We start from the raw sequence: 23071 nt of genomic DNA, 5'->3' as shown, positions 1-23071 counted from the left end.
TTCTGATATTCTAATTCTCAAAAACTTCAATCCTCAACTGCACTGCAAAATCTCAAAGTCTTTCCAAGAATATTTGTCTTATTTCTTGTCAAAATGTCTCATTTCTAGTCAAAACTAATCTCTTTCCACTTAAAATAAGACTCATCACCTAAAAATGAACTTGTTTTTAGTTAATTTTCACTTGTTTCAAACTAATTTTCACTTGAAATAAGTAGAAAAATCTGCCAGTGAAAGCAAGTTTTTTGTGTTTGTAATAAGGAAGAAAAACTTGCTCCACTATCAGATTTTTCTACTTATTTCAAATGAAAATAGACATGAAATAAGTAAAAAGTGTCTAAAAACAAGCTACTTTTTAATGTATAAATATACATATTTTAGGTATGATGAGATTTGTTTTGACTAGAAATAAGACAAATATTCTTGGTAAGATTTTGAGTTTTTGCAGTGTGGTGCAACTGTCCTGTCTTCCTATTCTCCTGTTTGTTGTTCAGAATTTGCCAAAATTTGCCAAAAAGTAGCCCGGACCCGACCCATCGCTGCACAGCAGCTAGAATTATTATTGAGTTTTTCAGTTTTCTTTTTTATCTCACTAGTTCTAGTTCTAGTTCTACTTCTAGTCTTATGCTGCGTTCAAGACAACTCGGAAGTTGGAATAAAACGAGCTCCGAGTTGTAAAAAATGAATTGACCGTCTTAAACGGTTAGAATTTAGACATTTGAAGTTATTTGTTGAGGTTTGAATGCATATTTTTGTGTATTATTGCAGTAGCCGATATGAAATACGTTTATATTAAGCTGTGATTGTTGTATGGTGTGAAATTGTGTTCTTCGTACATGTATGTGACGGAAATAAGGTTTAACTGTTATCAAGGCTGTAACATTATATGTGCACTCATCTGCAGCGTCTCCTCTCCTCCATAATAAACATCATTTACTACTGCATTGATTTTTACTATTCAGCTATGAAACACAATACGACAAACTTCCTTCAGGTATCCATGGTTTTTTTTTCTCTTCCGAGTTCCTGCAGCGTGAACGCAATGATGTCGGAAGTCGGAAATTTCTGAGTTAGGAATCCCGACCTCGGAATTGTTATGAACGCAGCATTCGTCTTAGTGAACTATAGTAACCCTGGTCTAGAGTCAGAGCTCAGCTGGTGGTTCTTCATCATCGGTGTCTCTCTAGTGCAGTGGTTCTCAAACTTTCTCACATCAAGGACCCCTAAATTGACACAAATTAGACCACGGACCCCCATTGGACAAAACTTTGAAGCAAACACCATTTGTTCCGAGACTGAATAAAGTTTTCTACATTCAAATTAGGGCCAATGGCGTGGATTTTTGGAAATATTATGGAGAAATTTCTGGGAAAAGTGGTACAATTTCTCCAAAAACCTTCAAACATTTTCTAGGAAGAAGTGGTAAAATTCTCCCAAAAAAAAAACCCCCAAAAACAAACAAAAAAAGTTTAAAATTTTCTAGAAAAGAGTGGTAAAATTTCTAAAAAAAAGTTTTAAAAAAATCTAGAAAAAGTGGTAAAATTCTCAAAAAAATAAGTTTAAAGAAATCTAATATATACTGTTTATATTCTCAAAGAAAAAAAAGGATGAAGATGATGAAGATGAAGGGTGTAGAGTAAGGGACGTCACCTGGCCGGGCAGCAGGACAGCACGGAGCTCAGGACGAAGCACTTGAGGGACGTCATGCGGACGTTGGACAGGCGGATGGTCCTCATGGAGGACAAGACCTCGGCCGTCAGTCTGGGGTTCTGGAACTCGTAGAGCAGAACCAGCAGGTCCATCATCTCCTCTGGAGGCTGAGGCTTACTGAGCTCTGAGACAGGGACAGAGACACGTTACTGAGACAAGAGGCTTACTGAGCTCTGAGACAGGGACAGAGAGTTAGAGACATAAAACAAAGACTGATCCTGACCAAGTACAGGCTGAGTGACCAGCAGCTGGCTGTAGAGAAAGGACGACAGGGACAGACATGGCTGCCCAGAGAGCAGCGGCTATGTGCTCACTGCTCCACAGGAGAGATAGAGACAGAGATGCACTTCCTGCTCCACTGTGACAAATACTCTTTAATAAGAGACTCTCACTTTAAAGAAATAAATAAGACAATCAAAAGATTCCACCTGCTAACACCAGAGGAGGAGATGTCCGTCAGAAATAGTAATGTTTCTTCAATCATTTCAGATTTGTCTAAACGGTGATAGGGCGTGAAAAATATGATATATAGCTAAACTCTCGTTCGTTACTATTGATCTCATTCAAATTACGTGCTGGTTTTCTACCGGAAGTAGAATGTAAACAACAAGGAGATTCTGTCTATAGGGACTATGGCAATGGGCCAATCTGACTAAATGTTGAACTATCCCTTTAACCCTGCAGCTGTGTGTGTGTTGAGCGGTGTGTTACCTCGGACCAGGTGCTTGCGGAGCGCCCGTGTGATCTGGACCACGGTGCTGCTCTGGATGCTGCAGCCCAGCTGCTGCAGCAGCGCCCGGTTCCCATAATGCAACAGTCCACCCATGAAGATGGGGTAGAGCTCGAAGGGCGGGGCCTCGCCGTGCTGCTGCGGCGGCGGCCCGTGCACTCCCAGCAGGCTCTGCTCCACCTGGTCCAGCACGTGAAGCAAAACACTTGTCGTTAAAAACTAATCACCAACATTCCCATGCTGTCTAGATGCAATTTATGTTTTATCACATTTCTGTTTAGATATTAGAATTTCTGACATTTTGACCATTTTTGAAATCTGCCTTGACAACTGCTGCCTGGTCGCTGACTGACTTCACTTGTTTCAAACTAATTTTCACTTGAAATAAGTAGAAAAATCTGCCAGTGAAAGCAAGTTTTTTGTGCTTATAATGAGAAAGAAAAACTTGCTCCACTATCAGATTTTTCTACTTATTTCAAATGAAAATAGACATGAAATAAGTAAAAAGTGTCTAAAAACAAGCTGCTTTTTAATGTATAAATATACATATTTTAGGTATAATGAGATTTGTTTTGACTAGAAATGACATTTTGACTAGAAATAAGAAAAATATTCTTGGTAAGATTTTGAGTTTTTGCAGTGTGGTGCAAAGTGAACATTACAAGGCTCAACTGTCCTGTCTTCCTACTCTCCTGTTCGTTGTTCAGAATTTGCCTAAATTTGCCACCAGTAGCCCGGACCGACCCATCGCTGCACAGCAGCTAGAATTATTATTGAGTTTTTCAGCTTTCTTTTTTATCTCACTAGTTCTAGTTCTAGTTGTAGTCATAGTGAACTATAGTAACCCTGGTCTAGAGTCAGAGGGTAGCTCCCAGCAGGCTTTGCTCCACCTGGTCCAGCACGTCCTCGTTGTAGCTGTCCTCGCTGCGGAACATCTCCGCCGCCATCGTCCGGGCGATGGCGCCGCGGTTACGGCCGTCGATCATCTTCTCGTAGAGGCGCGGGAACAGCTTGAGCAGGTTGAAGACGAAGGCGAAGATGCGCAGCGGGATGAACTTGGAGAAGACAGCGATGAGGGCGCTGACGTCGTCGCCGGCCTGGCCGATCGCCACGGAGACGCGGCGGCTCAGCTTCTCCAGAGCCGACTTGTTCTCGCCCAGGACCACGTAGAGCGCGGCGAGGTACTCCTGCATGGCGGGCGCGGCGAACACGTAGCGCTGCTCCTCGCTCTCGCCCAGCGCCTCCGGGAAGCGCCTGCCCCCGTCCGCTAGGGGCGGGAGAAAACATCGATACTCATAAATATTAGGGGTGGGAGAAAACATCGACACTCATAAATATTAGGGGCGGGAGAAAACATCGATACTCATAAATATTAGGGGTGGGAGAAAACATCGATACTCATAAATATTAGGGGTGGGAGAATACATTGATACTCATAAATATTAGGGGTGGGAGAAAACATCGATACTCATAAATATTAGGGGTGGGAGAAAACATCGATACTCATAAATATTAGGGGCGGGAGAAAACATCGATACTCATAAATATTAGGGGTGGGAGAAAACATCGACACTCATAAATATTAGGGGCGGGAGAAAACATCGATACTCATAAATATTAGGGGTGGGAGAAAACATCGATACTCATAAATATTAGGGGTGGGAGAAAACATCGATACTCATAAATATTAGGGGTGGGAGAATACATTGATACTCATAAATATTAGGGGTGGGAGAATACATTGATACTCATAAATATTAAGGGTGGGAGAAAACATCGATACTCATAAATATTAGGGGTGGGAGAAAACATCGATACTCATAAATATTAGGGGTGGGAGAAAACATCGATACTCATAAATATTAGGGGTGGGAGAAAACATCGATACTCATAAATATTAGGGGTGGGAGAAAACATCGATACTCATAAATATTAGGGGCGGGAGAAAACATCGATACTCATAAATATCGCCATATCTTTTTTGACGATTTGGTGCATTAGTTCGCCTTTTTTACATCCAGAGAGTCCAGGTTTTGAAAATGGTTTAAGTTCACTTTATAATGGAGTATGTTCATTTATAGGCTCCTACAGTATTTGTGTGCAGATAAATGTTAAAATGCAGACTAAAAATTGAGAGAATCGGCAATATCGTAGAATCGCAATTTAAATCAAATTGTGTAGTGTATTTTCTACCTCCTACTTAGGGGCGGGAGAAAAAATCGATTCACATAAATATCGCAATATCTTTTTTGACGATTTTTAAATCGATTTTTTTTTGTTGAAAAAATAATACTTAAAAAAAAAAAACGTATTTTAAAATATTGTGCAATGTGCATTTGTTCGCCTTTTTTTACATCCAGAGAGTCCAGGTTTTGAAAAGGGTTTAAGTTCACTTTATAATGGAGTATGTTAATTTATCCTCAAGTTTCCGAACGTCATCTATGGTCAAAACCAGAAGAAGCCGGTTTTGCTGGTTTGGTGGAATTATACGTTTACGTTTCCATGGTTTTCAGTCGTTGTCATAGTTGCGGAAAACGTATGGATCTATTAACGCTGGCTGTTAACACGGATGATGTCAGTCTGTGTGATATCCACTGTTAGAAGCTGCTGTGATGATCCATGTGTTTTACAGATTCTCATTGAAAAAAAAAAAGAAGAAAGAAATCCATGCATTTACCGCGACTATTGAAACCATGGAAACGTAAACATAAAATTCCACCGGAAGAGCAAAACCGGCACAACAGGCTACGTTTTAGATGTTCGGAAAAGGTGGATAGGCTCCTACAGTATTTGTGTGCAGATAAATTTTAAAAATGCAGACCAAAAGTCGAGAGAATTGAATCGGGAGAAAAGCGTATTATGGTCCCAGCACCTTCCTGTAGCTGGGAGCTAAATCTGGTGCAACCATCTTTTCATTTTTTCCTTTAAATGATTCAAGTTAATTAATTATTTAATTAATGTGCACATTGTCCCTTATTAAACTAATAAACTAAACTAAACTGAACCCACCGTCCACGCAGGGCGCCAGGAAGAAGTCGAGCACGTCGGTGCGGAACACGGCGAGCTGCCGCAGCTCCTCGTCCGTCTTCGTCTCTCCTCCGATCCACTGCTCCAGGTCCGTCCCGGAGAACGACGTGCGCTTCTGGCTCACGCCCTCGAACGCCATCTTGCCCAGGGTGCGGACGACGTACAGCATCAGGGAGTTGTTGTTGCCGTCGCCGCCGCTGCCTGCTGCCCTGGCCCGCGCCGCGGCGCTCAGCACCTGTGTGTGTGTGTATTCATACTGTTAATGCAGGATTCCTACAGCTTAAGCCAAGTTACATTTAAGACTTTTTAAGACTTTTTTAAAGCCACTTGAAATGAAATTTAAGACCGACTTCATAATAAACACAAATGCAGAAAAAAGAAAAAAAGAAACACCACATCAACTACACAGGGTTAGGGACAATCTGACCCACTTTCCTCTGTGGTCCAAGGTAAAGTGACTGCTACATGAACATTGGATTGTGTCTCTTTCCAGCTGTCCTTTCAAAATAAATGTGTCTTTCCAGCTGTCCTTTCAAAATAAATGTCTCTTTCCAGCTGTCCTTTCAAAATAAATGCATAAAAAGTCTGGAAAACAAAAACACTGACTCGGGAGCTGCAGGCGGCCGCCACTAAAACTTCTCTATGTCTGAATGTTACCAATTATTTTGAGATTTGAGACTAATTACAACCATAAAATACCACTCACCATGTGTTAACATTTTTTGATTTAAGACATTTTAATGCCAATTAAGGCCTTGTTTTTAGATTAATGAATTCAATGCATTGTAAGACTTTTTAAGGATCAGTAAGAACCCTGTAATGTTTCATGTGTACTGTAGTCTTGTATATATATGCTGTATTATTTTGTGCTATATGTATCCAGGCTCCCGCAATAAGCTTTTGGTAGCTTCAATGGGAGACCTGAGGGGTGTTGCACAAAACCTAGATAAGGGATTAAGCCGGGATATGTTGGTTATCCTGGCTGAATTCAGCCTCAAGTCGGTTGTTCAAAAGCAGGCTAAATCTATCCTGGTCAAGTTACTATGGCGATTTATTCTCTGCAGCTAGCCTGCTCCAGACCATAATAACAGCCAGGCTTAGTTGATTCTGTTGTCTTTATCTGTGAAGGCAGCAGTCACTCTGATCAGAAATCAACGTGTTTCATACAGTTATTCCATGTTCTTATGTACATGGCCTGATTTCTAAACAAACTAAATACATTTACAAATCTGTGTCCATCTATGATATTTTATGACCACTAGTAGATACACATTACTGGCTTCTCATAAAAAGCAATGGAGCAAAAATGGCATATGATATTATATATATATAAATAGTATATATTATAAAATGTTAATATATTGGCCTAAATGTTGGTTGAGGTAAGAAAATGAGAATAAAATTGAGTGACTGTGAGCAACCACCTTCCAAATAATTTATACACCTCATGTGAACATTGTTATCAGCAGTTTATTGAAGCAGCGACTGCATAATGTTTTTATATTTACCGGTAATTCATTTTCACCTGTTGAACTTTTGGCCACTTTTGCTGTATGAACTTGTTTTACTTGTTATGTACTTAAGATTATAAGGAATTTGTGCAATGAATCAACTTCCACTGCTCATCATTTATTAGGCAAAGTGCACAACTATTGGTTTGTGAAAGGAACTTGAGCTGTGATTATAGTTTTGGATTATTCAATCAGTCTGTAGTTGTCCGCTGCCTCTCTCTGAGCTTTAAGACAGCGGTGCTTTTTTTTTTTTTTAAGAGGTGAGTCACCTGACGTCAGCACTAAGTTCCTGTTGATGGAGGAAAGTAGCCACACCCACACCTGTCCTCTCATCGGTGAATCTGTGATCAGTCTCTGTCTCTACTGACGAGAGAATAAGTTCCACCTGGCTTGACCAAGCCGCTGCTCCTCAGCCTGGCTCGGTGTTAGAACAACCAACTAAGCCAGGATGCGCCAATCAGACTGGGTCAAGCCGTGCTTGCTCAGTTATCCTGGATTTCTTTATTCTACTTTTGTGCAATACCCCTCTGATTCTCACAAAATATGTGTTGTATGTGTCTGTGTGTATGTGTGAACAGGGCCGTTGTCTAGGGGAGAAAGGTGGTGATAACTCTAGGGGCCCAGCGCCCAGTGGGGCCCATAAAAAACCCCAGTAGTCTAATCTTTGTATGACTGAATTATTCTGCGTAAGACCCTGACTAATACTCATAGTACACTGTAAAAACTCTACATCTTTCCAAGAATATTTGTCTTATTTCTTGTCCAAATGTCTCATTTCTAGTCAAAACTAATCTCTTTCCACTTAAAATAAGACTCATTACCTAAAAATTAACTTGTTTTTAGATCATTTTCATTTAAATTCACAATAAATAGAAAAATCTGCCAGTGAAAGTAAGTTTTTTGTGCTTGTAATAAGAAAAACTTTCTCCACTATCAGATTTTTCTACTTATTTCAAGTGAAAATCTGCTTGAAAGAAGTAAAAAGTGTCTAAAAACAAGCTGCTTTTTAATGTGATGAGTCTTATTTTAAGTAGAATGAGATTTGTTTTGACTAGAAATGACATTTTGACTAGAAATAAGACAAATATTCTTGCTAAGATACTTGAGTTTTTGCAGTGTAATGCTGCATTAGCATCAAAACAAAGAAGGCTAAATAAAAAACCATAATACATACGTAGTCTAAGAAAAAAAAAGGAAAAGTTAGGGGGAGGGGCCCACTTTAGTATTCTTTAAGGGGCCCAGAACTCCTAGCAACGGCCCTGCTCTGTGTGAATAAACCTTTCAGGTTCAAGTTCAGGTTCACCTCGCCGCCGAAGTTGAGGCGCAGGAAGCTGGTGTAGATGCCGGTGAGCGTGCGGATGGGAGCGTTGCCGTCGGTGAAGTGCAGGAAGTGCAGGGTGGCGCAGGTGAGCCAGCAGTAGGACGGCAGGAAGCAGGCGGCCGCCAGCTGGCTCTGCCTCTGCAGGTTGAGGTAGAGCAGCTCCACCAGAGCCTCTGCTGCCCCCCCCCCCGGGCCCCCCGACCCCCCCGGCCCCCCCGCCGCCGCTCTGCTGCAGCAGCCGGCTGGTGAAGTACAACCGCTGACGCTCCGGGTCGCTGAAGCCGCAGATCTGAGCGTAGCGGCTGACGTACTTCTGAGGGATGCGGTCCACGGCCGAGAGTCTGGTGGTGACCAGGATGCAGGCCTAGAGATACGGGGTTTCAGATTCAGATTCAGATGTATTTATTTTTTTTAAATGGGAACAGAACATATTGATGGACATTGACATGTAAATACGTGGGATTGTAGCCAAGTGGCTCATTTCTATCCCCAGTCCCACTGGCAGGTTGATGAACACTATATAGTTAGAGCAGCGTTTCTCAAACTTTTTTCAGTCACGGCACCTTTCAAAAGTGCATAAAATCTCACGGCACCCCTGTGTAAAATATAATTCAAAATGACACTGCCTAGCCTAAATGTAAATGTCCTGTTTATTTAGATGGGACAGTATTATTTAACAGAGCATAATACAAACTGTAAATGCAGGGTGCACAGGTGCCTCTGTAGCCTACATATACACACACGCACACAATAATCCGCAAAGTGAGAGGAAGAGAGAAAGGTCTACATGCGCGCAGCGCTCAAATGAATATCCACGGGAGTCTCCGCTCCGTTCTGACTCGTTGTGAACGATCAGAGAGTTTCCACCGTGTCACTGCAGAGTGTTTTATACATCAAACGCACCAGAGAGGGAACAGAGCGACACAGATCCACTGGAGAGAACGCTGCCGAAACGAGCCGTCTCACGTCCGAGCTGCTTGATAAGCGCGGCGCTGTTCCAAAAGTTGAACATATTTAAACTCTGAGCGCTCTGAGCACCGCGACAAAAAAAAGAAGCGCTGAGAGCTTTTTTCCGAGCTCCATAGGATCTGAATGGGAAGTAGAAGCCCAGAGCACTAAAAGGGCGTCCGGTGGACACGGCCCCTCTCATATATGTAAAGAGAATGTATTCTATGAAATGTCAGAAGAGGTATTTTTTTTCACGGCACCCCTGACACAGTCAGACGGCAGCCCAGGGTGCCGCAGCACCCACTTTGAGAAGCTGAGTTAGAGCACTACGACCGTGATAGGAGGAGATCTGTCTCTTCACCTCGGGCAGCAGGTACTTCCTCAGCAGGTTGACCAGCAGCGCGGCCGGCGGCAGCGGCTCGTCGGGGTCGCTGCAGAGCTCCGTGGATCCCACGCGGAAGTCCAGCTTCATCTTCTCCATCCCGTTGAAGAGGAAGAGCACGTCCCGAGCCCCCGCCTCGTCCTCGCCGCTCAGCAGGGGGTGTCTCCTCAGGTGGACGTACTTCCTGCTCACCAGCTCCCTCAGGGACGCTGCTCTGTGGGGGGGGGGGGGGGGGGGGGTTAGAGTTTAGAGTTTATTTATTTAGCAACACAAATGTCAATGATGCAAGGAGGGAACGAAGCTGGTTGGATTGTACACAAGTTCCACCCCTGTAACAAATTACAACAAGACAAATTTCAATGGCTAACAAATAAACATAGAAAAAAAAGAGATAAAGTGCATAGATAGATAGATAGATAGATAGATAGATAGATAGATAGATAGATAGATAGATAGATAGATAGATAGATAGATAGATAGATAGATAGATAGATAGAACTTTATTCATCCCGAAGAAAATTATTTGGCCAGGCCGCTCCAGAGGAAAATAACTTAGTTAAAGAAAATAAATAGGATACACAGAGGAACAATATACACGACAAAGGAGCAACCTAGATATAAGTTAAAAGTTAAAATACAGTGCAACATTAATTTAAAAAGTGCTGTAATACAAAAGTCCGAAAAACACAATCTAAAAATAATCAATGTTATATGAGCAAAATGAACAGAAATGAGAAAAATAAAGAGATAAAGTGCAAAGTGATTGTAACAAATAGAGACAAAAGAGATATACAAAAAAAATAAAATTAATTAAACTCGTAAAGAGACAAAGTAAGGATGTGGGATGTGGAGAGAGCGAAAGAGAGAGAGAGGAAAGAGCGGGAAATTCAAGAGAAGTTGAGATGTATTTTTAACTGCTTTTCAAAAAGTGAATAAGAAGAAATGGATCTTAAAGCAGATATCAGCTTCACGGCCGTTTCGGCTAATGCTGCGTTCAAGGCAGGCTTTTGAAACCGTAAGTTACAGCTTCAAGTCACAACTACGACTTGGTAGCGTTCCAGGTAACCCGTAGCTCGTGTTTTTACCATCCTGTTGTCTGTGAAAGTTCCCTATAACGGCCACTCGTAACTTCCGACCCGTGAACTCGTACCAGATCGAACTGGTATGACTTCACAGGAAGGAAAAACACAAAGTACGAGTTTCTTTGAACGCACCATGAGTTAGCAGCCCCCGCCCTTGTCAGGCATCAATTGGTCCTCGTGCTACGTCACCACATTCACGCGCATCCCTTGGCTGCACACACAGCCCTTCATGCCGTTCTCTCTCCTCATTGGATAACACTTGTATCCCACAAGGAAAATTTTCTCCTCGGGTTACAGCAGAGCAGAGTGACGGAGAGACTCGTGTTTAGGCTGAAATACTTCATGTAAGTGATTGCTGACGGAAAATAGGACTATTTAGGACTTATATTAACAAAAACATTCCACTGATATCTGCTTTAATGAAGGAGGTTACCATGGTTACTGTTACTCAGTTGGTTTGGCTCGTTTCTCTAAACTCTCAGATCATTTGGTTAAACAGTCTGACACCATAGATCACTGGTAAAAGCGCATCTCTCTCTCTCTCAAAAAAACACTTCACTCATGAGTCAAAACTAAATTTCCTTCTCATATAAATAGTCAGTTTACCCAGAATGCATCGTGTGAGCACTGCACGTCACAGTGTTCAGTTCAGTTTTATCACTATGACAGAGGAGCATTGAAACGTCCCTCATGTAGAGAATTATATTCTACCATCAATTATATCAGGAGACCAAACCTATTCTAATATTCGTCGTGTGTTTGATGTTCTTTATACTGCCTCAAAGGAGACCCCTGAATGTATCTTGTCTCTACGTTCCTGTAAAGATATTGCAGGTATTTTGAGGAACGGTTCTGAACATAAAGTGTCTCTTTATGCAGACGACCTGCTGGTGTTCATATCAAACTCACAGACTTTTCTACCCCACACGTTATCAATACTCACCCAGTTTGGCTCCTTTTCTGGTTACAAAAAAGTGAACTCTGATTTCCTTCTAATGAAATTAGCACTTACATTAAAGGGACATTGTGTAACTTCTTCTGTTATCTATTCACGAAAATGGATTATTTGGTTCTTCAGTCTGTTTTTCATTAATCAGTAATCCCCCCATCAACAAAGTGAAGTGTTCCTTTCAGCTCTGAATTAGCCGTTCATATCATTCATATCTATCTATCTATATCTGTGAGGACTGCAGTCGGGCAGACGGCCGTCGCTAACAAACCAGATGTCATTTTAGTCACAGAAGTCCAGAGAAAGCCGGTAAAACAATACCACATCGCCATGACAACATATTGTCACGTGTATTGTTTTGCCTCGTGCTGACGGACCACTTGTTTACATAGAGGCTTGTTTATGCCGTTGTCCTTCTGCCGTCTGCCCAATTTCACGTGAATGCAGCATGAAAAATACAACTGAGTTGCTTGCGATCTACAACCACAACGCTAGATGGAGGAATTCCTACACAATGAACCTTTAAATGACTAAATGAACGAGCTGTTTATGCTGTTACGTGCAGCGACTGTTGTCCGTCTGCCCTCTGCCCAATTTCACGTGAATGCAGCATGAAACCGCACCACTAGTGAACTATAATGACCCTAGTCTACCTGTCCAGGTGACTGAGGTCTGAGCTGTGATTGGCTCTCACCTGGACAGGTGACTGAGCTCTGAGCAGTGATTGGCTCTCACCTGTCCAGGTGACTGAGCTCTGAGCTGTGATTGGCTCTCACCTGTCCAGGTGACTGAGCTCTGATTGGCTCTCACCTGTCCAGGTGACTGAGGTCCTCACAGGAGAAGGGCAGCAGCAGCTTGAACCGGTTCAGTCCGGTCCCGCTGCACCAGTCCAGCACCAGCTTCCTGACCACGGTGCTCTTCCCCGTTCCCACGGCGCCGTACAGCAGCACGTTGAGGCCCCGCCCCCCCGGGCCCCCGTCGCCGTGGGAACCGGGCGGCGGCTGGAACAGCTGCTCCACGGACACGGAGCGGCTCTGCAGGGGGGGGAGGGGGGAGGGGCTCAGCTGGCCCCCCCCTCCCCCCCGGTCCACCCGGTCCTGGGCCGTCCGCTGCACCACCAGCGGGTCCACGTGCATCGTCTCAGGGCTGAAGGAGCCTCCGAACTGCTTCTCCTCCTGGGGCAGGTGGCTGAACCACAGCTGCAGCTTCCTGCGGTGCACCTGCAGCGGGTCTGAGCACAGGAAACATCCCATAAACACACCTGCAGCGGGTCTGAGCACACACAGGCAACATCCCATAAACACACCTGCAGCGGGTCTGAGCACAGGCAACATCCCATAAACACACCTGCAGCGGGTCTGAGCACACAGGCAACATCCCATAAACACACCTGCAGCGGGTCTGAGCACACAGGCAACATCCCATAAACACACCTGCAGCGGGTCTGAGCACACACAGGCAACATCCCATAAACACACCTGCAGCGGGTCTGAGCACACACACAGGCAGCAAACTGACTGACATGCATCCCATAAACACACCTGCAGCGGGTCTGGGGACACACACAGGCAGCAAACTGACTGACATGCATCCCATAAACACACCTGCAGCGGGTCTGGGGACACACACAGGCAGCAAACTGACTGACATGCATCCCATAAACAAACTAGGGCTGGGACGATTCGCTTTTCTCCCGATTCGATTCTTCTACGATGATTTTTTGGATGGTGATTTGATTTAAATTGTGATTCTACGATATTGCAGATTCTCTCTATGATTTTTTGTCTTTAGCATTTTTAACATTTATCTGCACACAAATACTGTAGGAGCCTATAAATGAACATACTCCATTATAAAGTGAACTTAAACCCTTTTCAAAACCTGGACTCTCTGGATGTAAAAAAGGCTAACTAATGCACATTGCACAATATTTTAAGAAATTCCAAAAAAAAAAAAAAATCGATTTAAAAATCGTCAAAAAAGATATCACGATATTTATGTGAATCCACCCCTACAAGAAACACCATTACTGCAAGTTAAAGGACAATTCCGGGCAAATTCAACTGGGGGCTGTATGTTCCTAATATTTTAGGTCTAAAAGAAGGAATCTTTTCAGTTTAATTGCTGTTTAATTCCTGTTTTCCGGTAGTTGTGTCAAGAGTTGTCAAGAGTTGATATTATTCCTGTGGTTATGACACAAACGGTAGCTTTTCCCACTGCACCTGAACACACCGAGCCTGGCAACTTGGGTCTCGACTCCGCCAGACTTAGATCTAGTTTTACAAACATGTCGGCTTGTTGAAGTAAATAAACTTCTGGTGCATGTTTGAGTCTCCATCTGACGCTGTCTGTGGCTTTGAGGGATGGAAACAGCCTAAGCAGCAGAACTTCAATCCGCTCTCATTCATCGCTGGCAGGCTAACACTACCTATACACTTCCAGCGCTTGAGCTAAGCTAATTAGCGACTTTAGGTGGAGGCAGGCTAACACTACCTATACACTTCCATCGCTTGAGCTAAGCTAATTAGCGACTTTAGGTGGAGGCAGGCTAACACTACCTATACACTTCCATCGCTTGAGCTAAGCTAATTAGCGACTTTAGGTGGAGGCAGGCTAACACTACCTATACACTTCCAGCGTTTGAGCTAAGCTAATTAACGACTTTAGGTGGAGGCAGGCTAACACTACCTATACACTTCCATCGCTTGAGCTAAGCTAATTAGCGACTTTAGGTGGAGGCAGGCTAACACTACCTATACACTTCCATCGCTTGAGCTAAGCTAATTAGCGACTTTAGGTGGAGGCAGGCTAACACTACCTATACACTTCCAGCGTTTGAGCTAAGCTAATTAGCGACTTTAGGTGGAGGCAGGCTAACACTACCTATACACTTCCATCGCTTGAGCTAAGCTAATTAGCGACTTTAGGTGGAGGCAGGCTAACACTACCTATACACTTCCAGCGTTTGAGCTAAGCTAATTAGCGACTTTAGGTGGAGGCAGGCTAACACTACCTATACACTTCCATCGCTTGAGCTAAGCTAATTAGCGACTTTAGGTGGAGGCAGGCTAACACTACCTATACACTTCCAGCGTTTGAGCTAAGCTAATTAGCGACTTTAGGTGGAGGCAGGCTAACACTACCTATACACTTCCATCGCTTGAGCTAAGCTAATTAGCGACTTTAGGTGGAGGCAGGCTAACACTACCTATACACTTCCAGCGTTTGAGCTAAGCTAATTAGCGACTTTAGGTGGAGGCAGGCTAACGCTACCCATACACTTCCAGCGTTTGAGCTAAGCTAATTAGCGACTTTAGGTGGAGGCAGGCTAACGCTACCTATACACTTCTAGTGTTTGAGCTAAGCTAATTAGCAACTTTAGGTGGAGGCAGGCTAACGCTACCCATACACTTCCAGCGCTTGAGCTAAGCTAATTAGCAACTTTAGGTGGAGGCAGGCTAACGCTACCCATACACTTCCAGCGTTTGAGCTAAGCTAATTAGAGACTTTAGGTGGAGGCAGGCTAACACTACCTATATACTTCCAGTGTTTGAGCTAAGCTAATTACAGCGATACGGCTCTATCTCCATGGTTACTGCACGCACAGTGGAAAGGATGGTGTCTATCTGCTGGTCATGGACTCGGGAGTGAGGCAAGACACGAAAAAAAATGTTGGCGTATCCCTTTAAGAACTGGAGACTACAGAAGTGTATTGCATTCACTTGAAAAAAAAAAGCTCTTTCAGAGTAATTTATTTTTCTGTTTTTCTGAGTAATATTTTTTCTGACTTCCTGTGTCCAGTCAGTAACGTGAGGACGGATTTCAAAATAAAGGCGCTCCATCAGACTGCTGTGATACTTCCTGAGTGACGGAGTTCAGTAACAACAGGTCGTCTCCTCTCAACATCAACCTGAATTTACAGGGAACATTAGTGTAGTTGGGCTTTTACTTTGAAAATCTACATCACCTTGCAAACTGTGCAACTGAATCTGTTTTGGGAGGTCAACCTTTATTTTGAAATCAGTCCGACTCCTTACACGCTCTTACTGTTGTATAAACATGTAGCACAAAACAAGGCCGGGGGGGCTCAGCTATATTTCAAAGTGGAGCATTTACACATGATGAAGTGGAGCCTTATGTTACTTGAAGGTCGAAGCTCCTCGCGGGATTTTGAAATCTCGTTACGTCTTGAAAAAATATAACTCTGAAAAACAAGGGGAAAAAAACTCTGGAAAAGAGAGTTTTTTTCCCCCAAGTGATTGCAATACGCTTCCATAGGAGCCAAACTCTGTCAGAGAACAACTTTATCAAACTTGACGCTGTCTTCACTGGCTCACACAGAGAAACAGCTATAAAGCTTTACACATGGTAGTGGTAGGTCCAAGGTGCATCATGGGAAATGAGCTGGACTGTCCCTTTAAGAACAGCTGCTCATGCCAATAGTATGTATATAGCTGCAGACTGGAGACCTGCACAGTCAGACCATTGATCTATAATATAATACACCCATAACGCCACCTAGTGGTTGGTTATAAAACTGCAACTGCACAGTCTGGACCTGCACTATGGTTTTCTGACACGGCAAAATCCAAATAAAACACCAAGATCTAATTGTTTGTGAAGCTTGGAACACTTTTAAACTTTTTTTAATAGCCTATAATGAAATAAAATGCTTTTAAATGTTCTATTGCATGGTTACTATTGGTTTTGTTGCTAATGGTTACAGATATGACAGATATGGAATATGGACAACATGGATGGCAGTAGGAACGTGAGGATCGAACGTGAATCACATTGTTGGTTTAATGTCATTAAAGTTTTTGTCTAAAATGTATCTGACAGTGTGGGCCAACGTGACATTTCATATTTTATGAACATGTTGGCCCACACACACAGCCTATAATTTTATTTCTGTTTAATTTAAGCACAAAGTATTAAAGGGATAGTTCAACATTTAGTCAGATTGGCCCATCACCATAATCCCTATAGTCATAGCAGTAGGTTCGTTACCTTTAATTGTTGGTGCAAGCTGTTTTTAGAACGGCGGAGCAGAGCCGTGAGCTGCTCAGAGCTACGCTACGGAGGCTCATTATGGGATTTCTTGGTTTCCCTCATCATCAAACTCATCAAATACACAATCCAACAACTCCACAACGCTCTGGTGGACAAGTTGTGAGCTGCACATTCACCACACTATGAGATAATAACACAACGTTACCACACAGAGTTGTTTTAGAGGGAAATACAGAGACTGTTGATGAAAAACTGTCCCTGAAGGCAACGTGCATCAGTGGTTTTACACGAATTTCCCTCTAAAACAACTCCGTTCTAAAAACAGCTTGCACCGACAATTAAAGGTAACAAACCTACTGCTATGACTATAGAGATTATGGCAATGGGCCAATTTGACAAAATGTTGAACTATCCCTTTAACAGTATCTCGGCTTCATTAACTTAAAGCAGAAGTAAGTGATCCGGTGGTTTTGGCTAACTTCCTGTCAGCAGATGGAGTTAGCAGTCCCCGCCCTCGTCATGGATCTATTGGTCCTCGTCCCTACGTCACCACATTCACACACAGAGAGGACTGCCCCTTTATGCCGTTCTCTCTCCTCATTGGATAAAGGTTGTAGGATACAAGGAAAGTTTTCTCCTGGGCTCAGAGCAGAGCAGAGTGACTGACAGACCCGTGTTTCAGACCAAACACTCTATAGAAGTGATTGCTGTCGGAAGATACAACTATTTAAGACTTAGATTAACACAAACATTCACCTGACTTCTACTTTAATGTCCATATTCCCTATACATCACCTGTACCCATCAGCAGGGGGGGGCAGTTACCTGAGTCCTGGGGTGGGGGTGGGGGGGGGCAGCAGTAGGTCCGGAGCTGCAGGCCGGGGGGGGCAGAGAGGAAGGACACATCCACCCTCCTCCTCCTCCTCCTCCACGCTGACACCAGCTGACCCAGCTGCCTGTGAACACACCGGGAGAAAGCTCCTTATTCCCACAGACAGTGAACACACTACAAAGCTGCTCATTCCCACAGACAGTGAACACACCAGGAGAAAGCTGCTCATTCCCACAGGCAGTGAACACACCACGAAGCTGCTCATTCCCACAGGCAGTGAACACACCGGGAGAAAGCTGCTCATTCCCACAGGCAGTGAACACACCAGGAGAAAGCTGCTCATTCCCACAGGCAGTGAACACACCGGGAGAAAGCTGCTCATTCCCACAGGCAGTGAACACACCGGGAGAAAGCTGCTCATTCCCACAGACAGTGAACACACCAGGAGAAAGCTGCTCATTCCCACAGACAGTGAACGCATCCTGCAGCATTGAGGTTGTTTTTAAATGTGCTACATAAATACATGTTGAGTGCGGCTGAAATGTAGCAGTTGTGCTAAGTCCGGCACATTTACACTGATACTTAATGCGTCAGTGTTGATGAATGTGCACTGTCCCAATTCAATAAATAAAGAAATGAAATGAAAAAATGAAATGAGTTGAGAACAGAACAGACTAAGAGCAAAACAACCAGGCTCACATGTAGAAATACAGACTTCCTCCTTGTTACTATGTTACTGCTGTGATCATTCACTTTGTTTTATCTCCTACTGTTGATAACACGCTCTTTTTTAGATTAGCTGCCTATGGACTTCCACACCAGGAATCTGCTGATTCCCACAGGCAGTGAACACACCGGGAGGAAGCTGCTCATTCCCACAGGCAGTGAACACACCGGGAGGAAGCTGCTCATTCCCACAGGCAGTGAAGGCATCCTGCAGCAGCTGGAGACATGTTCACTGACATTTAAACATGCAGCCACACGACCAACACAACCGTCTCACGTTACCCCGACAACCACTCTAACCCCCCCAGGACTCTGCAGCTTCACAGCTTTACACACTGATCTGGTCCTGAACCAGAACCAGGACCAGGACCAGGACCAGAACCTGGACCAGAACCAGGACCAGAACCAGAACCAGAACCAGAACCAGGACCAGGACCAGGACCAGGACCAGAACCTGGACCAGAACCAGGACCAGAACCAGAACCAGAACCAGGACCAGGACCAGAACCAGGACCTGGACCAGAACCAGGACCAGAACCAGGACCAGGACCAGGACCAGGACCAGGACCAGGACCAGGACCAGAACCAGGACCAGGACCAGGGACCAGGACCAGGACCAGAGACCAGGACCGGGACCAGGACCAGGACCAGAACCAGAACCAGGACCAGGACCAGGGACCAGGACCAGGACCAGAGACCAGGACCGGGACCAGGACCAGGACCAGGACCAGGACCAGGACCAGAACCAGGACCAGGACCAGGGACCAGGACCAGGACCAGAGACCAGGACCGGGACCAGGACCAGGACCAGGACCAGGACCAGACACACTTTTTTAGATTAGATTTAACTCTGACTGGGGAAGTAGTCCTGCTCTGAGGTGTAGCTACTTATTGTGCCTGTTTTTATTTGACTGAATGCACCTTTAGAGCCTTTAACCCCTGCAGCGCTAGTAGCACTTCCTTGTGTCGTTATGTTTCATTGTCTGTTTTATCCAAACGACGGCTGTTTAGAAGTTTGCTCCGATGTTTTTCAGAGAAGTGAAGCTCTGCAGCGACCGGGACATCACAGAGACAGCAGCCGGTCTGCAGAGCTGCTCGGCCGGCCAACCTCCGTCCTCATCCCGGGGGAGAAAACCATCGCTAATTAACTTACCCACAGGACTACTCTACTACTCTAACTACTCTAAACCGTCTTTGGTTACGGTTAGACGTCAGGGGAGCATTGCATTGTGGGAGACAGGACACAATGTAGTAGTGTTGTCACGATACCAACATGTTGGTACCGGTATCGGTACCAACATGTTTTTCGATACTTTTCGATACTTTTCGGTACTTTTCCACATAAAAAGAGAACACAAAAAATGTCATTATTGGCTTTATTTTAATAGAAAAATGTTGGACCATAAAACAGGAAATCAGTAAACAGTTACTGCTGCTGCAGGATTAACATTCCATCTATATTAATCTGAACTCTTCCTAAATTAAAAAATGTCTGTTTAAAAATGAACATCAACTTGTTTTCTTTGCATTATTTGAGGTCTGAAAACACTGCATCTTTTTTTGTTATTTTGACCAGTTGTAATTTTTGGGAGAAATTGTTATCAGTAGTTTATAGAATGAAACACAAATGTTCATGTTACTCAAACACACACCTATTGTTTCCCATATGTAGACCAAATAGATTCTGCTCCCCCCACCCCCATCAACGCAATATCGTTCCGTTAATTCATCTCTGCGTAGCGCTGCTTCGCCGTGCTCACTCACTCACAGAGAGAGAGAGAGAGAGAGAGAGACAGAGAGAGAGAGAGAGAGAGAGAGAGAGAGAGACAGAGAGAGAGAGAGAGACAGAGAGAGCATGCAGCCAGTGGTGATCCGCGGTAAAAACAAAACTTATTAACGAGGCTGTGGCGGCCGTCTCTCTCTCTCTCGCGCGCGCGCACACACACAGACACACACACAAACACAGGCACATGGACAGGTGGCGCTGTAACGGTAATGATAAAAAGCACCTTGCTTCATTGTGACTCGCTCTCTCGCTCCTCGCGGCTCAAATTACAATGCGGCGACTTCACGCGGCGACGTCACCGCTGCCGGCGGCGCAGAATGAAAGTACCGGTCCCATCTAAGCGCAGTATGGTACCGTTTTAAATGCGTTAGTACCCCGGTACCAATCTAGTACCGGTATACCGTGCAACCCTACAATGTAGACTGGTCAGATACTGGAGAGATTTTCCGAATCAGTACGACATCCGGGAATCTTTCGCATACTGCAGATTTAGCTTCTGTTTGCATACTGCATACCTACATACTGTGTTGGAGCCTATTTAGACATTATTATTATTTTTGATTGCTTTTGATTGATTATGGTAAAATAATTATTATTTACACTATTTGTTTATAATTGTTTTTCTGTAGCCACCGTCAGGCGACCCTCCTCCCGTGATTTGGGAGTGAGGACAGCTGGTTCTGGAAGTGATTTTCTTTTGTCTGTGGAAGGAGTGAGGAGTGATATAGTTTTTTGACCGCTAAATTACAGTTTATTTTGTTTATCTGTTTGAAGTCAACCCGGAGATGAGATCGTGTTTGTTCCTGTAAATAAATCGTTATACTTTTGATTGAAACTATCTCTCCGCGAGTGCTTTTTATTTAGTGAGTCTTAGACCTCCTCCTCACACACTGCTCTGATGTTTTTGACCATCGCCTTTTTTTGGAACACAAGAGTAGCCACAACATACTGTATACTACATAGTGAATAGTGTTGTGTGGTTCCCGTGCTGCCGGGAGGGGAACTGCTGCTGTGACTCACTCTTTAATCGCAACCAGCGTGAGGGCGTGTGTGTGTGTGTGTGTGTGGGGGGGGGGGGGGGGGGGGGGGGGGGGGGGGGGTCAGGGGAGTGGTGCACGGCCATAGACTGTAGACTTCCAATGAACTGCTGCTGAGGAAGCTGTTACTCAGTTGGAGAACTATGTCAGTTACATCCCCTGTGTAACTGTGTAACTGTGTAACTGTCACTTACACTGTGTGACTGACAATAAAGTTTTACTGAACTGAACTGAACTCTGCAGTCAGAGCTCCTTTAAGATCAGATATAAGACTAATAAAGTTGATCTGATCTTAATCTGAAGAGCTGAACAGATCATTAATCATTAATGATCTGATTCTGCTGATTCAGTTCAGTCACTAGAACTGAATACTACATAGACTACTACATCCTGGTCCAGTCAGTGTACTAGCAGCACAGTATTATATGTAGTATTATGAGGTTTAGTAGAGTATTATATGTAGTATTATGGGCTTTAGCCTCCAGCTGCTGTGACTCTCTGACCTGTAGGAACTTGTTGCTGCAGATCAGAGAAACTCACTGGGAACAGGCTGACATTTACCTCTACCTCTCTATCTCTCTATCTATCTATCTATCTATCTATCTATCTATCTATCTCTCTATCTATCTATCTATCTATCTATCTATCTCTCTATCTATCTATCTATCTATCTATCTATCTATCTCTCTATCTCTCTATCTATCTATCTATCTATCTATCTATCTATCTATCTATCTATCTATCTATCTCTCTATCTATCTATCTATCTATCTATCTATCTATCTCTCTATCTATCTGTCTATCTATCTATCTGTCTATCTATCTCTCTATCTATCTATCTATCTATCTATCTATCTATCTATCTATCTATCTATCTATCTATCTATCTATCTATCTATCTATCTATCTACCACAGCTCCCCTCCTCCTCCTCCTCCTCCTCCCTGAACATGTGTCACTGAGCATCATGTTTAGTTTAGTTTAGTTTAATAAGGGACAATGTGCAGTTACATGAATCATTTAAAGGAAACGATGTAAAGATGGTTGCAGCAGATGTAGCTCCATCTGTCGTCCCTACAGCTAACTAACCCTAACACACAGAATACAAGCTGTTATACCAAGATGAGGCATAAACTGACACAGTTAGACAATGGACAACACTTACACAACAACATGTATGAGGTAGACAAACAGCTTCATCACTGATCAACTCATTAATCACCTCAACACCACCAACAGCTAACGACACTCACCTGTGTGGTGAACTCATCTTCCTGCTGCGTCAGTCTCACATCTGGTCCAGGAGGAACCTGAACGCACCACGGACACAGACAGCAACACATCAATACACACAGTAATATTAATATTAACAATATTAATAATAACAATATATATATAATAATAATAATAATAATAATAATAATAATAATAATAATAATAACAATATATATAAGATAGATAGGTAGATACATAGATAGATACTTTATTTATCCCGAAGGAAATTCAGTTTCTCAGCTGCACAATAAACAACATCATTCAACAGCAATAAGACATCAAATAGTAAAGATCAGTGTAATGCACTGAGAATAGAAGAAATACTAAATAAATAGGCTAAAAGACCGTGGACTGAGACTCGGGACCAGAACTAAAGAAACCAGATCTCCATCCGGCCTTTAGCATCTTCCCAGTCAGCTGCTGTCTTTACAAAAACACCTTCAACTGGAAAACTTCATCTCCATCTCACAACTTGTTACACATTCTTGCAGCTGCTTCCTACTGTTGAACTATTTAACTATTTAACTATTTAACTATTTAACTATTTAACTATCTAACTATTTAACTATTTAACTATTTAACTATTTAACTATCTAACTATTTAACTATTTAACTATTTAACTATTTAACTATTTAACCTTTTCTTCAGTGTTGTGCTGGTTGCATGCCCCTGCCTGCCGCCGTCGGCCTGGGACACTTTCTGTGACTGTTCTCTAGAGAATCCTGTCATGTCTGTAAAACCTGTG

The 23071-nt window shown here is 43.4% G+C and overlaps 2 protein-coding genes across 2 annotated transcripts in view; both read right to left on the bottom strand.

The window, feature by feature from the left end:
• The window catches only part of LOC310996402 (protein NLRC3-like), a 260542-nt gene that overhangs the window by 39449 nt on the left and 198022 nt on the right, over positions 1-23071 (bottom strand). The gene's annotated exons all lie outside the window — the stretch shown is intronic.
• Positions 1-23071, bottom strand: part of nlrx1 (NLR family member X1) — a 35599-nt gene that overhangs the window by 11893 nt on the left and 635 nt on the right. Inside the window, 10 exon segments of the mRNA XM_083985131.1 lie at positions 1648-1831; positions 2419-2617; positions 3328-3704; positions 5447-5699; positions 8279-8483; positions 8485-8660; positions 9606-9840; positions 12468-12888; positions 17496-17626; positions 22304-22360. Coding sequence (XP_083841257.1) covers positions 1648-1831; positions 2419-2617; positions 3328-3704; positions 5447-5699; positions 8279-8483; positions 8485-8660; positions 9606-9840; positions 12468-12888; positions 17496-17626; positions 22304-22320 — 2198 coding nt within the window. The 5' untranslated portion in view covers positions 22321-22360.

The sequence above is a fragment of the Trachurus trachurus genome, assembly GCF_905171665.1.
Source record: "Trachurus trachurus genome assembly, chromosome: 13".
In the NCBI taxonomy this organism is placed as follows: Eukaryota; Metazoa; Chordata; class Actinopteri; order Carangiformes; family Carangidae; genus Trachurus; species Trachurus trachurus.
This window is presented reverse-complemented; position numbering and strand designations above follow the sequence as displayed.